Genomic DNA, 16,308 nt, shown 5'->3' with positions numbered 1-16,308 from the left:
AGTAATTGTCATGAAACTAGAAAACTGCTTGTTTTTTGCCCCTTTTTGGCCCCTAATTCCTAAAATTTGGAGGCAATTACCTCCCAAAATCAATCCCAGAATTCCCTTTGAGATATGGAACCTTGTGGTACAATGTCAGAGAGATCCATACACTTACACACAAGCTATTGTCATGAAACTAGAAAAATGCTTGTTTTTTGCCCCTTTTTGGCCTCTAATTCCTAAAATTTGGAGGCAATTACCCCCAAAATCAATCCCAGCATTCCCTTTGTGATATGGAACCTTGTGGTACAATGCCAGAGAGATCCATACACTAACACACAAGTTATGTCTGGAAGTTACAAAAATGCTTATTTTTGGCCCCTTTTTGGCCCCTAATTCCTTAACTGTTGGTACCATAACCCCCAAAATCAATCCCCACCTTCCTTTTGTGGTATTGAACCTTATGGTAAAATTTCATAAAGATCCATTCATTTAAACTAAAGTTAGAGTGCGAAAACCAATGTGTCTTCGGACGACGACGCCAACGTCATACCAATATACGACTGCAAAATTTTTTGGCGGTCATATAAAAATGTGGAATGATTCCTAAACGACATAAGACAAAGTAAACATCCATGTTTTGACATTTTTGTTGTATCAAATAACTTACACAAAAAGATTAGCATTGCTGCCTCCTATTGGGTCTCTGATGTGGGCGGCTCCCTTGATCACAGCTTCTCTCAAATTTTGCATTACATAAGTCTTCAGTGTTTCCACAGGGAAAAATGGAGCTGTTGAATCTTTCCCAGCAGTTTTAACCCTAAAAAGTAACATATATATAAAAATAAGATGATGTGGTATGATTGCCCATGACACAACTCTTCACCAGAGACCAAATGACGTAGAAGTTTTAGCAATAGGTCACTGTATGGCCTTCAACAATGAGGACATGTAGTTCATTTTTCAAACTATTCAAAAATCATTTTGTTTATAGATATAAGAAGATGTGGTATGAGTGCCAATGAGACAACTCTCCATCCAAGTCAAAATTTATAAAAGTAAACCAATATAGGTTAAAGTAGGGTCTTCAACACGGAGCCTCAACTTTTTGTTTTCTGGTTTCATATTCCTCACAATACAGATGACATTTTACCAGATGTTATTATTTAAAGATATAAACTAAGACTATGTTAGTCCTACTCATATAAGCAATTGATTTCTTTGGTACTCTATAAAGCCAATGTTATCACTGAAAGCATCTATAACATTTAAAGATTTGTTTTCATCATGAAAAATCTCAAATAAATAGTATTGGCCTTTCATCATTTTTCCATCATATAAATATAATAAAATATCAGGTGCTCCATGCAATATAAACCTTTTGAGTTCAATCAATGGGACAAGTGGCCAAAAAGCATCATTTTAAGAATTCCTACATAAAGTGTTTAGAGAGCTTAATTATTTATAAATACCTGGTGTCAATTTCCTTTTCCGAGATAGCTAGTTGAGGTCTGATAGATACACTGTCATCCATGTTGGGAATGGTATCTTTGATTTTAGTTTCATGTCCAATACTTGTTTTACGATACAATCTCAGATCCTTAGTTGTGTTCGTTAATGGTACAATAAACTCATTTTGTGTCAAAAGTCTGTAACAAAATTCAAATAATTTAGAAAACATCTAATTTTTCACATTTATTTTCAAAAGCATTATTGTTTTAACTGTATTTCAATTTAATGCAATATTAATACATTGCTTAAAATTTTGTCTTCTTGTACTGATGGAAAATGATCAAAACAAAAAAAAAAGAATGTGTCCATCATACATGGATGCAAAATCTTGTGTCAAAATGAAAAGAAAATGTACAGAGAAAGATATAGTCAATGTAATAAAAAAAATACCTATAACCCAAGAATTTAAAAATTAAAAAAAATGTTCAACTCATGACCAAACAATAATGTATCCATAGTACACGGATGCCCCACCCGCACTATCATTTTCTATGTTCAGTGGACCGTGAAATTGGGGTCAAAACCCTAATTTGGCATTTAAATTAGAAAGATCATTTCATAGGGAACATGTGTACTAAGTTTCATGTTGATTGGACTTCAACTTCATCAAAAACCACCTTGACCAAAAACTTTAACCTGAAGAGGGACAGACAGACGGTCGAACGGACAGACGAACGAACGGACGCACAGACCAGAAAGCATAATGCCCCTCCTACTATCGTAGATGGGGCATAAAAACAATCTAAAGTGCTATAAATTGGCTAATTATATATTGGCTCTGGTATGGATTTGAGGTAAGCTGAATTGGACCAAGCCCCTGAAGGATCGCAATCCAATGCAGCCGATATTGAATCTATACCTGGGTCAATACAGAAACAGCCAGTTCATAACACCTTTATTACATGATTCTAAGTCTTCAAGTAGAATGTAATGCAGGTTCAAGAAATCATACTTGAACTTATCAAGTTCTTAATATATCCTAACCCTATTCATTACATCTACCAACTGTAAAGTATCTACGAAAAATATATCAGGTATTTAACCTTTCTTATTCTTAACATTTTTAATATCTAGCAGTTTTTGATAGGCAGAAATGGAAATGAAACAGAGATGTTTATTGAAAATGTCAAATGAAAAGACTGTGGAATGTTCCTGTTTCAAATCGTAGCAAACCACGGAACATATTTAAACTTTTTCATGTCATTTTAATCATATATGATATGCATCAAAACTCGTCCAAATTTTGATTAAGCGTAAAACATTTTCAACTGAAAAGGAAGTATCCTGTGCTATGCCAAAAAGCTATAATAAAATCAGCAGTGCAACATCATCAGTATTGCACATGCCGATTTAACTTAATATTAGAAAGAATATCATTTCATTATGAAACTAACATACCTTGCTCTAGCATGTGATTCTAAATGCATAGTAATTAGTAAATTATGGTAACCAGTTCTGATAGGTCCTGACATATCTGCAAAGAATATATCAAATATTTCATTTTTATGTATAAATTGTTCCTTTACAGGTCTGACTTGTATCATAAATTTATATATCACATCTTCTTGTATTCATAGATAAGCTGATCATGTCTTATTAAATAAATGAATTAATAATTTTCATACAAAAATGTTCTACTGGTACAAAAATGGTAATAATTAAATTATGGTTTTGAGACTCATTGCTTGTTAAAAATACACTTTTTTGTAAAATTGTAAATTATGAAATTGGCTTGCAGTTTCTATGATCAAATTTTCATTTGAAAAAGACGAGCTCATGAGATCATCCAATACTTTCATTACAAACAATATTTTGCTTTAAAGGGAGACTGAGACTTACTTTCACTTAGCACACAATACATGAGTAATCTCTCGTCCACATGATGTGTAAGGGCATTGGCCACCCTGTGGTTTCCATGGGAACATACAGCTTGATACAATTCAAGTGTCTTGGCGTGGAACCTGAAAAAAATATGGTGTAAAATAATTTTTCCAATCACTAAGCTATATTCGAGGAATGTCACCTGGTAATTACTGCTTCTGTTATTTAAACAACCAGTACCCAAAGACAATCAACAGCAAGATCAGAATTGTTTTTTACCAACTCTGGCTAATAGTTATATAACTAGAGCTTATACATTGAGTTGGTTTCAATTCTTGTATTTTCAAGTGTAATTTTTTCCTTACAGTTTAAAATCAAATAAAAATGGACAATGACAAAGTTTACTGAAAATAGTTCAAGATGTAAACAATTCTGATATCTAATCAATTTCATGTTATCCAAACTTTTGCAGCCACAGATAATCATGGTTCTTTAATTCTAATATGTTAATGTACTCACTCTAAGAGATCTTTTTGTTCTATCAATTCCAAGATATCCATGCTCCTGTCCTCCTCTGGTATATAAACAGCCATCATATTTACTGTAAAAAAATCAGACGTTATCAATATTTATGCTGTCAAAAAGAAATCTTTTCACTGCATTACTACATATTAATTATATATAAGTCTTACCTATCAAAGTTCAGGTCATGTTATGATATAAAATAATTCACTGCCATCTAGATCAGGGCTTCCAAAATTATTTTTAGCCAGGCGGACATTTTATATATTATCCTGATTTTAATCCCTTAAGACTAAATAAACAAAAGGCAATTATGGTAATCAGTTGCCGAGTTGGCCATCCCAATGATTGGCATAAAAAAACGATATTAAACTTTCTTTGATTCAAATTCGAAGTTCTGACATAAACTGTTAAATTGGCAGTGCATCATTCGAAGTGTGCAACAATAAATTACATCAGCGTACTTATATTTGCCTTAGACTCTTTATTTGTGCAAAATAACGTTGTCAAAAACTTTACTTTCGTTTTAAAAAAATCTTATACCGGAAGTTATCTTGACAATGGTAAAACATGGACCAGAGACGGATACGTAAATTCCGTGTACGTTTGCAAAGCATGAATGAGTGGAAGTAGCTCCTTCTACGTTATTTCTTCAAGAAAATAATTGAAATAAACGTGAGATAAAGGTATCAATGACAATTTAAGCATTTTTTGAAGAATTAGGATGCATAATTAAATTTCACACCTGCGCACATGCGCACACGTGTACTAGTTCAAACAGAGACATGTCTCTAGTACAACATGTTTATGACGATGTTTCATTTTCACCTTTTTAATTTTTTCATCAAATCATATTTGTAAACGTGTTTCTGATAATTTAAATCTTTTTGACTAAATTAATTAGATGCAAACCGCTGAAATGTAAGAAAATAACTTTGAATAGAACGATCAATGTCTGGTTCAAAAGAGTTTGCCTGTCACCTGAACAGGTAAATTTCAGCTGTTCGACAACTAATTAGCCTTGATTAAAATGAGAAGGTATTAAAGTAGGGGTTGTTTTGATAGTACTTAATGATCATGTCACTTTTATGACCGGAAATGTGTGGCTGTTAAAGGCAAAACGTTCGGTCAAAAAGATCGCGAATTATGTTAAAATGACCGTCTCTTAAAGCATTGAAAACTAAAAAGTAGATGACCGTTTCATGCTTTGCCCAGCCGGACTTTTACCGGACATTATACCAATGTCCGGCATATATGGCCGTTTTGGAAGCCTTGATCTAGATAACATTTGTTGATATTTGAAATCTCCATCCATTGGACAACATAAAAAAATTATGACATTGCTATAACTTGCACATAGACATGGAGCTTAGCCTTTGTTAAAAAATTGTCTGTTTTTGAACAAGAATAACTTAGATCATTTGGGAAAAGCACATTATCAATATCTATATATATTTCTGCATTTTTTTAGAGGGTTTTGGGGGAAAAATATTGGTACATCTTATTACTTTTATCAACACTTACTAATTTTATCAACATTTATCACAGTCCAAAATTTTAAGGGATTTAAAAAAAAAATCTTTAAACAAAACTATGTTGACATATTTTTAGATTTTCTATATCTGATTTGATTCATCAAAATGAAAAAAAAAACCTACCTGGATGGTCACAAAGCATGCTCCAGCCTCGTATACCAGACAGTTTAAGTGAATGTATGCTTAACATCTGTTCTGGGACTCTGGACCAACAGCCATCAGTCAGGGTCTGAACATCAAGTCTTGGTGGACATGATGGTACTGCCTGTTTTGGTCCTCTAAATACTGCAGCTGACAATGGCAGTGCAAACTGAAAGTAGATTCAATATATAATACTTTCATTTAAAAAACAATCTTATAAAAAAGTGTACTACATTTTCCTGTAGGAACTATTTCAACAATACAGTAAAACCTGTAAAGGAGAAGGCAAAAGCGATCTCCTAACACAGGTGGTTTTGAATACAGGTTTACACATTTGAATAGACCAAAACCATTCAAGTGCATAGTTTTTGCATGAGTACTATGTAAGGGAATTATATTCTGATTGTCTCATTTGCATCTCCACTATTTTATGTTATATGAATGAATAAAATAGCACTATGTCAGAAAATATTTTTTTCTTGGATGTTTTTAAATTTTTTTTAGCTTTTATAGTGACAAAATTTCAAATTTATTCATATTTTATTGATTCATGTTGAACATGTTGAAGTAAAATAAATGTATTAATATGTCTTTCATGTAGAAACATACTTGTATTAAAACACATTTTATTGATGCCAATGTACACTTTCCTGTTTTGTTTTTTATTTTACAGTCAATATTTTAACCTTGCTTCAAAAGATGAAAATTTATTCCAAACATTTTTTTTTTATTGTATCCGAGACTGTATCTCACATCACAGGAAAAGTTTCTCGTTATAAAAAGTCTCTTTTTGACCATTTAAAAATATCACAAAGTGCATTATACTTGATTTCAGGGTTTTATCAAATTCTGCAAAGAACACCATAGGAAATTTGTATTTTTTGAATACTAATATTTGTGGTGAACTTATTTCCACAAAATCCTTGAATATTAATCAATCCACAGTAACTAAGTTTAACGTGGTGAATGAAGTCAACAGTTTAAGGATTGTCAGATTTGCTCCTACTTACCCTTGTAAATCCCAGTTCAAACTGGAGCATTTCTTTTATTGTAGGTTCACATATCACAGCAGGGAACAACTTTGAATTAGGTTCTACAGCAAATTTGTTGGCAACTTCCTTGCCATTGACGCTGAAGCTCAGCATGCCAGTAGAAATATCTATACAGCAGCCAATCATGATACCAGGTGTAGCTCTCTTTGATGTCACTTCCTGTAAAGAGCTGCCATACCTCTGAAGCAGGTCACCTGCAGACACCATGTAACAGTTCTTTCTACTTAAGCTAAAATAGCATAGAGAAATTTTACTATCCATCAGTTTTGATGTGAAATTACATTCAAATTTCGTTTTTAAGTTATTGATGCTTTCATAATTAGTAAAAGATATAGGCTTGATATGTGGTATGGGTTTTGCTCATTGTTGAAGGCCCTATGGTGACCAATAGTTGCTAAGGTTAACTTTTACAACATTTAGTCTCTCAGGTGTAAAGTTGTCTCATTGGCAATCATACCACATCTTTTATCTTTATATATCTATGAATCATAAGAAATGTAGAATATACTTCAATGAGACAACCACAGAATGACACAAATAACCATAAGATATCTAGAGGGCAACATTCAGTCTTCAACAATAGACAAGTGTCTTAAGACTATACTGTAAACCAACTTATTTTCGTGAGCAATTTATTTTCGTGACTTTCACGAGTAGAAAAATAACGCGAATATAAATCGTCGTGAATATGTAAAACTTGGATCTTTCCTTATTTAACTACATAAGTAAATTTGAAAATTGCGAAATTAAATCACCACGAAGTGGGCAAGAAAGGGTAAAACGTGAAATAAAGTATTCGCGAAAATAAGTTGGTTCACAGTATTTCTCTCAGATGAATAGCACATGTACACAGCTTCATGGTAAACTACCTAAAACCAAAATTTTAACCAGATACAGGATCGACATATGGAAAACATAATGCATCCTTACTATTGCATGTGGGGCATAAAAAATTGCTCTACAAACATAAATTATTTATGTAAAGATGATCTTCGGACAACAATTAAGAATAATTTAGAGATTTAAGAAAAGACAATATACAAATATTATAACATGAGAGTTCTTATAAATACAACACTTACCCTATGGCAATATTTGCAAAATTAATGAATTTTTAGTTTAAAGCAATAAAATATGACATTCAGTCATCCGTAATGTCACAGTGTTTCCATATATTTTTTTCTATAAAATATTTTTTCGTAAACTATGGTAATTATTTCTTAAAATCATTTTAATAATCTTAATTCAACCAAAACCTCATTAAAACAACAGTCATACAAACCTCTGTTTTAAATTGTAGTCATCATCAAGAACTGACACAACAACATGTCTAATCTTCTTTGTTTCAAATGTTTTCTCATTAAAATGGAATCCAGGTGTTACCCATCCTACATACACCTGTGTTGGATCCTGACCTGGGAATATCCTAATGGAGTATTGGTACTCGTCAATCATGTCAGCCATTGCGGAAAGTTCAGCAAAATCACTGTCAGAGTGTTCTGATCCTTCACTTCCCCCAAAGTCCCTATTTAAGTTTTGTCTTCTACCCATGGCATCCTGAAACTCATAGGGAATCATTCCTCGTGGAGCTTCAATGTTTATTACAGGTCCTTGTGATGGCTGTTCATTATCACTTTCCACTGAATCCATGGTTTGTGATGTGGGTAACGTGTGGACTTTAGTATTATGGTCATGATATTCACGGTGTTTATTCCGACTTCGTCTAAAAGAAGAGGCTTGCTTCCGATCAAGACTGCCATATTCTACACTTCTTGTTCTTTTAGACTCTGCAGGGGACAGATCCCTACCCTTTTTCTTGAAGATGTTCGTAAATGTATTTTTGCTCTTCTTATTTCCTTTCTCGCCAATGGCCTTAGCAGTGTCAATTAACTTGTCTCCTAGTAAAGACAAGCGTGATGTTTGTCTATCCGAAGGGGAAGATAACTGGGATTCACTTGCAGCAGACTTCATTCGGCCAACAGATTTGTCATCCTGGGAACTATCATCAAGAGAGTGACCCTGACCTTGTGGACGGAGAAACTTTTTACGCCTGTCGTCAGCAGTTATCGATTCCTCTGGGTATCCTCTTTCCATAGCTATAAGAAGATAACCCATATTCTTTAACTTTGTATAAAATAACTCCCTTGATAAAATGAAAGAATTTCTATTAACCTTTTACAGCAGAGCCCATTCATTTATAATTAAAGGTCTGGGGTCAAGTGTTCTTATAACTGTAAATTCAGAATTTTTTGCCATGTTATGTTATTGCAAAAATTGTGACAGGATAGTTTTTGCCAAAAGTAAAATCTTCCATTTTAAATTTTGATAGCATCATTTGTATGGAACTATTTTTGAAATAACAATTATTGATCTCACATTTGTATACATTGTTCAAAAATCGCAATATTTAGTGCATAGAAAAAATTTTATGAATTTACAGTACTAGTAGCATATCTACAGTGATCACTAGCTTGTCAACACTGTGGTTGTAAGTTTCAAACCTTGCTTCCAGCAAGGTGATTTCGACCCAGATCTTAATTGACTATGACCACCAACTTTCATGTCCAAGGTTGGTGGTTCTCTCCAGGTTCCTACACCAGTTAAGACTGGCCACCATTATATAGCCAAGAGTACAGAAAACAGCATTAAACACGAACAATTAATCATGTAGTGACTTATTTTCTTACATCTGGTCAGGTCAATTAAAATTCTATCAAATTTTAAGAAATTAATACTCCTAAACTGAAATAGCTTGCCACAGGCAACTATACAATGGATTTACCAGTTTTCACTTGAGCAATTTTGGTTGCTACACCTGAAATAATTTAAAATGGGTCTTGATAAAACACAATTGACCTCTTTCTAGAAAATTTATTTAAGTTGCTTCTGGTGTAACTGTAAATGCTCTTTTGTTCCGACGTTGGAAGGTTCTGGGCGGAAAGAACTAACTAGCCGAAAAGTTCCGGAGTAACTTATTAACTAGTTACTTTGTTCTTCCTCTGGTTTAAAAGTTCCACCGGAACAAAGTGACTAGTTGAAAAGTTCCACTGGAACATATCAACTAGTTACAAAGTTCCTTTTTGCCAAATTAGTCAAAACCGGAACTAACAAACTAGCCCAAAAGTTCAAACGGAACTTATCAACCAGGCAGAAAGTTCCATTTGGAGAATTGATGCAAAGTAAAAGCGCAACATATTATATTTGAACCTTTCAAAGGGAAACCAAGATACTGATTACAAAAGTCATAAGGAACTTATCAATTAGCCACAAAGTTCTTCTTTGGCAAATAAGTCAAAACCGAAACTAACAAACTAGCCCAAAAGTTCCAACAGAACTTATCAACCAGTCACAAAGTTCCATTTGGAGAATTGATGCAAAGAACCACATGAGGAGGGGGTATTCTTCCCTCTCTTGAGGGTACTTTGAATACTAAATTTGCATGATAATGCAACTTATTCCGTTTTATGTGAGCTATGAAATACAACTTAAATTTTGCATATTTGTCCCCAAAGAAACCCCTTTCAGTGCGTTGGGTATTCTTGTCAATTAATGATTTGCTCTTATATATACTGATACTCATTCTTCCCTCTCTTTCTACAAAAAGGACGAAATATGGTATATTCGTAACGATGTAACTAGCTGTTCTGTTCCGCCAGAACTATTCAACTAGCTACATTGTTACGGGACTTTTCAACTAGCTACTTTTTTCCGGAACTTTTCGACTGCACTCGGAATAAAACAACTAGTTGGAAAGTTCCATCGGAAAGAAATAACTAGTTGAAAAGTTCCGCTGGAACAAAGTAACTGGCGGAACATAGTGGCTGTTACATAACAACATTAATTGCATAACACCTCAAAATGAAGAATATCACAACATTTTTCTAATAAAACCAAATAAACAATTTTGAAATATGTAAAAATTAAATATGTTACTCACATTTCTCTTGGCCACCATTCATCATACTATCTCGGCTGTAACTATCATCTTCATCATCATCTGTTAAAAAATCATTTATATACACAATATTTTAACTATTTTGTCATTTTGAGCATTACACAAATATTTGAAAACATTACCTCTTTTAACAATTTTAGTTCTATTAAATACCAATACTGATTTAAGGCTATATCTAAAAATTTGAACAGGGAATTTTTACACTTACTGAGTACGATAACTTAGTTTACTCTCAAATTTTCTTGAAAATATTAACAGCCAAAACTTTATTTCTCAATGTTCTAGCTTATCAGAAAAATTTCATAGTTCCTTAATCTTCTATTTTTAGCTCTTTGAAATTCCATTTATCTAAGACATTCAGGACTGATCTACATTTTATTTCATATACTGTCAATTCATAAATTTATAAGATATTTCTATTTACAGCTCTTTTCATAATGCTAGCAAGATTTGTTTGTTTGACTTGCTTGCTTTGTTTGTATAAATGTTTGCTCAAGTATTGTAATTAAGATTGGCGTCTGCAAACAACATAAGTAGGCGGAGTTAAACCTGTGTATAGGTAAATTTGATTATTTGATAATGTCTAATAAAATTCAAATATAATGTATACAAGTTTAAATCCGCCTTTTTATGTTGATTTCAGATGTCAATCTTAATTACAATGCTTGAGCAAACATTGATACAAACAAAGCAAGCAAGCCAAACAAACCTTTGTCTTTCTAGCATTATGAAAAGAGCTGTAAGTGAAAGAATGCAGTCTTTTATAAACTTACAGTAAATAAAAGTAGGAATGGTTTGCCATAAATGAATAGAAGAACTTTCTCAACTTAAATTTGGTATAAATACTTTTTAATCAGGCATGTTTGTCGACACTTTTTTTTGGGGGAGGGGGTTCTCACTGAAAACAATATGCACACACAGAATTAAAAATGCATGGCATTTAATGAAAGTATCGCACCAACCTATATTTATACAGTGTACTACTCATATAAAATTCTACACACAAAAGAGAACTTATTTTGTAAAATTATATAGATATTGATTCAATATTTTACTTTTGAAAGTTTTGTCATTTCTAATTCTCTATCATTAATATATATTGCTGTAAAAATGGCAAAAGACATTCAACAAATATTACCAAACGTCATTTTCAGCATTTTTTTTACATTCTTTATACAACAATTTGTGATAAAACAATATTTGTTTTAGTACCTTACACATGACGATCATGAAACAGATAAGGCCACACCAATTTTATATGAAGATTTCCATTATGTTTCTAAGATTAAAAGGAAAGGGGGAAGCCATTTCTTTCGGATTTTTCTTTTCCATCCATCCACCTTTTATGGGATAGGTGCAAAGAAAAAGCTGTTAAAATCATTTTGCATTATAAGGTTTGCTTTATTTTTGTCATCAGGTCAAAATATGTTATAGGTATTTCGGTATGTTAAATCAGCATATATACAGTATAACACCATTTTCTGCAAAAGACTGTTGTTGAAGAATCAAATAGGTAAATAAAATTGGTGTGGCCTTCTAAAGTGTAGCATCTATTACAATTGTTAATACAGATAAGTAAAGAGCTTAACAATTATGCTGCTAAAGCTAAAGATTGTGTGTAAAGGTATAATCATTAGTTAATTATATTGTCATAAACATATGTAAATAACCCTGATCTTCACATAAAAACATGAACAAATAAAAAAAAATTAGAATGATTTTCAAAATTTTGATTACTGAAGTCACATAAAATAAAAACTGAATTTCTTTTCTTTCAATTCCTATTATTACTGCAAATCTCCATTCTGCCCTTTAATGTGAATAAATATTGTCATAAAAAATTTGGTAACCAACTTTGATACTCAATACTAAAAATCAGGGGATTTATTTGTCCTTTTTTCATATTAAAAACTTGTTTTATGTGAAACAAACAGCATGATCTCCAAGTACTATTATCAATATAATTAACCAATGTAACTTAGCTAACAGACACAAATTTCACCAAACACAATCAATGTTAGCTCTAAAACAATTTGTTAATCAGTTAGTATTAAGGTAAACTGTTAGGAAAAAGACTTCATAAGATAACTCAATTCAATTTCAATTCTGGACATGGGTTTTTTAAGTAAAATAAAAACTGGAGAAAAGGACTTGGATAAGCCACATCTTTTGACAAAAATTAAGTCAAAATTTAACGGGATATTTCTTCATTGTGTTGAGGATTAACTTACGACTAGTGGTTGGTGATTGTAAGTCACCATTTGGTTGTCTACTTGGTGTATCAGTTTGACTAGATGTCTTTCTTGCGTCCCCACCACTGCTTGTTGGACTGCTACTCTCTGTCATTTTCCTTACAGATTCTGTTTTATAGAAACACATGCTAATCACATGCTTTAAAATAAGTCTTCAAAATGGAACTTTCATCTTACTGATAATTATTATAACAAACAGACTCAAATTTTAAGCTTTTCAAAAAACTTGAAGTCATATATTCTTTTATAGAGAATCTTTTAAGTTATTATTTCTGGAGGCAAATTTTGTGACACAAGTATAACTAAAAACTTAAAGGTAAAATAAGAATGAGATGTGAATCTTCCCCATGAAGGATGCTATTTCATAGATTAACGTTTATTTGACAATCACTTAAACAACTTCTTTGAGGTTCACCCTTTTCAGATGTTCCATTTTGAATACTTAGCTTGTTAGATTTATTCAACAGTGTAACATCAATTGTTTTATATACAACATGAATAATAATTCAATGCATACCTCATTCAAAATCTGTTAAGTACTTTTTTGTACTTTTTTGTTAGTTTACAACAAAGTGTGTATGTGTGTGTGTGATGTGAATAATGAGTACAAAGCAGTGAAGAAGAATAGAAAAATAATGTCCCATTTTTAAATACAACAATCTCCTTTTTAAAAAAACAGTCCTCTTTATTAAAACAACAATCAGCAAGTTTTAAAACTGGAGGAAAAATTCAAGCCATTATTAATCTAGATCTCAAAACCTGGAGCCCAATGAGGTATATTGTAAAAACAGCTTTCATTTCCACTGAAAACTTGGATCAAAACATTCATCACTAGGCTTATCATTAAATTTTTTTTTACATTTTTCCAGAAAAAACATATTGTTATGCCTTAAAAAATGACAGAAAAACATCACATTCCCATTGTTTTGTGCACTGTTTTTTGTTAGTTCTTGGTTTCTCTTTTGGTCACAATATCTATCTATCTTTCTCTGAATTATTGATTTTGATATCCCTCATGGTACATGTATCTTCTTTCCTTTTCTTAATAGGCATGCTTAGAAATGTTGAACAAATTGTCCATTTCCAAATAATGTAAATAACTCATGAGAGAACATATTATTCATCCAATTTCACACAGAAAATCAGATAGCAGAACAAACAGTATAGAATTCCACTTCACACACCTCTGAAACTCATTTGACCTTTCCAAGAATTTGCAATTGGCTTTGTGAGTTTTTCTTCTCAATGGGAACATTATAAGTTCATTATGAGAAAGAACTCACAATGCTAGTGAATGGCAAATTTATAGTGCATCAAAATTAATCTCTAAGATTCTCATCCATCTAGATTTGTTTTGTCTTTTCTATTTTTTTTTAGTTGACTGCCATTTTTTCCAATTCTTTAACCTTTCTTGTAAAAATAATATAAAATGTTTTGAATATTTAAAAAACAAAAATAATAATAAAAAAAAAATTGGATGTGATTAGAATCTATTTATTAATATTATCAGGCATTTTGATGTGATCAAAGATGACATTGTTTCAGACATGGAAATTTTAAATGCAGCGAAATTTGAAGTGCAGAAATAACATTCAAATGTTATCATGTGTTAAACCGCATTCACATGTTTTGATGTGACAAGAAACATATACTCTTACCATAATGTGTGGTCACTACAAAATAACTTGGACCATGGCCTGTAGGTCCTTCTGCATCAAATCAATATTGTATTTTGAAAATGAATGTTAACAAGGAATAATTCAAACAAAAATTTACCTTACATTTTCAGTAATTGAGATTTATTTCTGCTTGAATTTTCAGATTTAAATGAAAAGGCAATAATTTATTTATTATCATTATTTTAAAGAAGTATTAATATTAGAAAATGAAAGTTTAATGTCAGTATGACAACAAACCAGTACCACATGTTCACCAAAAATAGACATTTCAAGACCATTGTATACCATCTAACTGTGCACCAGTGCCAAAGCCATGTGCCAAGCTCTTAACTGCCCAAAGTCCAGAGAAGTTTTAATTGACTTTATTCTTATATTTAATAAGCACATTCTATTCTTACATTCAATATAAAGCATATTCTTTTCTTATTTTCAATAAGCATATTCTTTTCTTATATTTAATATAAAAGTTTATTCTATTCTTATATTTAATAAGAATATTCAATATCTATATATAATTAGTATATTCGAACAGATCAAATATACTGATCACATTTTTCCATTAATAAAAAGTTTTTGAAGAATTTCAAAATTTCTTATATATATCTTTGCTTTGTAAACAAGACCTAAGTTCATAAATTTTTCACAGCAACACATTTTTTTTTTATCTTGTGATTAGTTCCTAAATCTATGTTCTATAAACTATGTAAATGAAATAGCATGCAAAAAATCCAGATCTAATAAAAAAGGAAAAGTAGTTAAAGAGTTATAAAATGCCTTGATGTGCATAATTACTGTCTTTCTTCCAAAATTTCAGCAATAGTATTTTGTTGTAGCCACTTTTGAAAGCCTCTTTACCTTTGCCTTTCAAATAATCTAAGACAATTAGTTAAAAGTGTTTTCATTCCTATAGTTTCTTTACTTCAAAATAAATTAATAAATTTTAAATTTATTGACATAAAATTTGTAAATACTTAGAACAAATTTAAGAAAAAAAAAAAACAACAATGCCCCCTACTTTTGCAAGTGGTGCATAAAAATATGAAAAAAGAATCTCTGCTTTCAATAACTAGGAATGATGAAATTTCCGTTTTTAAATTAATAACTTAATTCTTAATATCTCTGGGTATAAAACAAATCAAATGATGAAAAAGGGTTAAACATTTCATATTTTTGATGTACTTGTATCAACCGAAATTAACTTAAATCATCTGAGTTACTTGCCCCTACTTTACTGATAGTGACACTTGTATTTTATTTTAATTCTTCTTTCACCTAAAAATTATTTTTCTGATAAAACTTCATTTCACCTCAAAATTATTTTTCGGATAAAACTTCATTTCACCTAAAAATTATTTTTCTGATAAAACTTCAATCTTTGCTTTGGATGAAAGTTATAGCTTTTAGTTTTTAGCTCACATAGAATATCCCCCTTACCATTTTAAGGTCACGAATAATTCCTTCAAGTGCAATAACTGCAAAAGCGCACATGCTTTTGTCAAACCCTTCAAGAGTTGACTGTAACTTAGCTAGCCTTCTTCAGAATTTGATGGACTAGTTCATCAAAATTTCTCAAAATTTTATAAGGCCTTTTACCTGTGGTGATTTTGCTGTCCCCTTTAAATAATAAAGTAAATACCTGTGGTAATTTTGCTGCCCCCTATAGATCCCTCACTCATGGCCTCGCTGTAATTCTCTGGCAAGGAATCTGGGGTTTGTTGTTCCTCTTCAATGTCCATTTCATGACGACGGATATTTTCAAGATTCATTCTCCTCTCAAATGATGTTGGAAAACCAGCATGTCTATCTCTGTGAAAACATGGTAATTGATTCATTAATACTTTAATTAGGAAAATTTAT

The 16,308-nt window shown here is 31.6% G+C and overlaps 1 protein-coding gene across 1 annotated transcript in view; it reads right to left on the bottom strand.

Moving 5' to 3' along the window:
* The window catches only part of LOC127738961 (ryanodine receptor-like), a 154,684-nt gene that overhangs the window by 95,481 nt on the left and 42,895 nt on the right, over positions 1-16,308 (bottom strand). Inside the window, exons 36-46 of the mRNA XM_052250461.1 lie at positions 16,088-16,257; positions 12,752-12,880; positions 10,503-10,562; positions 7,848-8,661; positions 6,524-6,794; positions 5,496-5,682; positions 3,835-3,916; positions 3,334-3,455; positions 2,893-2,968; positions 1,455-1,631; positions 653-802 (exon numbers count right to left, since the gene is read on the bottom strand). Coding sequence (XP_052106421.1) covers positions 653-802; positions 1,455-1,631; positions 2,893-2,968; positions 3,334-3,455; positions 3,835-3,916; positions 5,496-5,682; positions 6,524-6,794; positions 7,848-8,661; positions 10,503-10,562; positions 12,752-12,880; positions 16,088-16,257 — 2,238 coding nt within the window. The remainder of the gene's footprint in view (positions 1-652; positions 803-1,454; positions 1,632-2,892; positions 2,969-3,333; positions 3,456-3,834; positions 3,917-5,495; positions 5,683-6,523; positions 6,795-7,847; positions 8,662-10,502; positions 10,563-12,751; positions 12,881-16,087; positions 16,258-16,308) is intronic.

This window comes from Mytilus californianus, unplaced genomic scaffold (assembly GCF_021869535.1).
Source record: "Mytilus californianus isolate M0D057914Y unplaced genomic scaffold, xbMytCali1.0.p SCAF_4, whole genome shotgun sequence".
NCBI lineage: Eukaryota > Metazoa > Mollusca > Bivalvia > Mytilida > Mytilidae > Mytilus > Mytilus californianus.
Note: the sequence above shows the minus strand (reverse complement) of the source record. Positions and strands in the feature narration are given on the sequence as shown.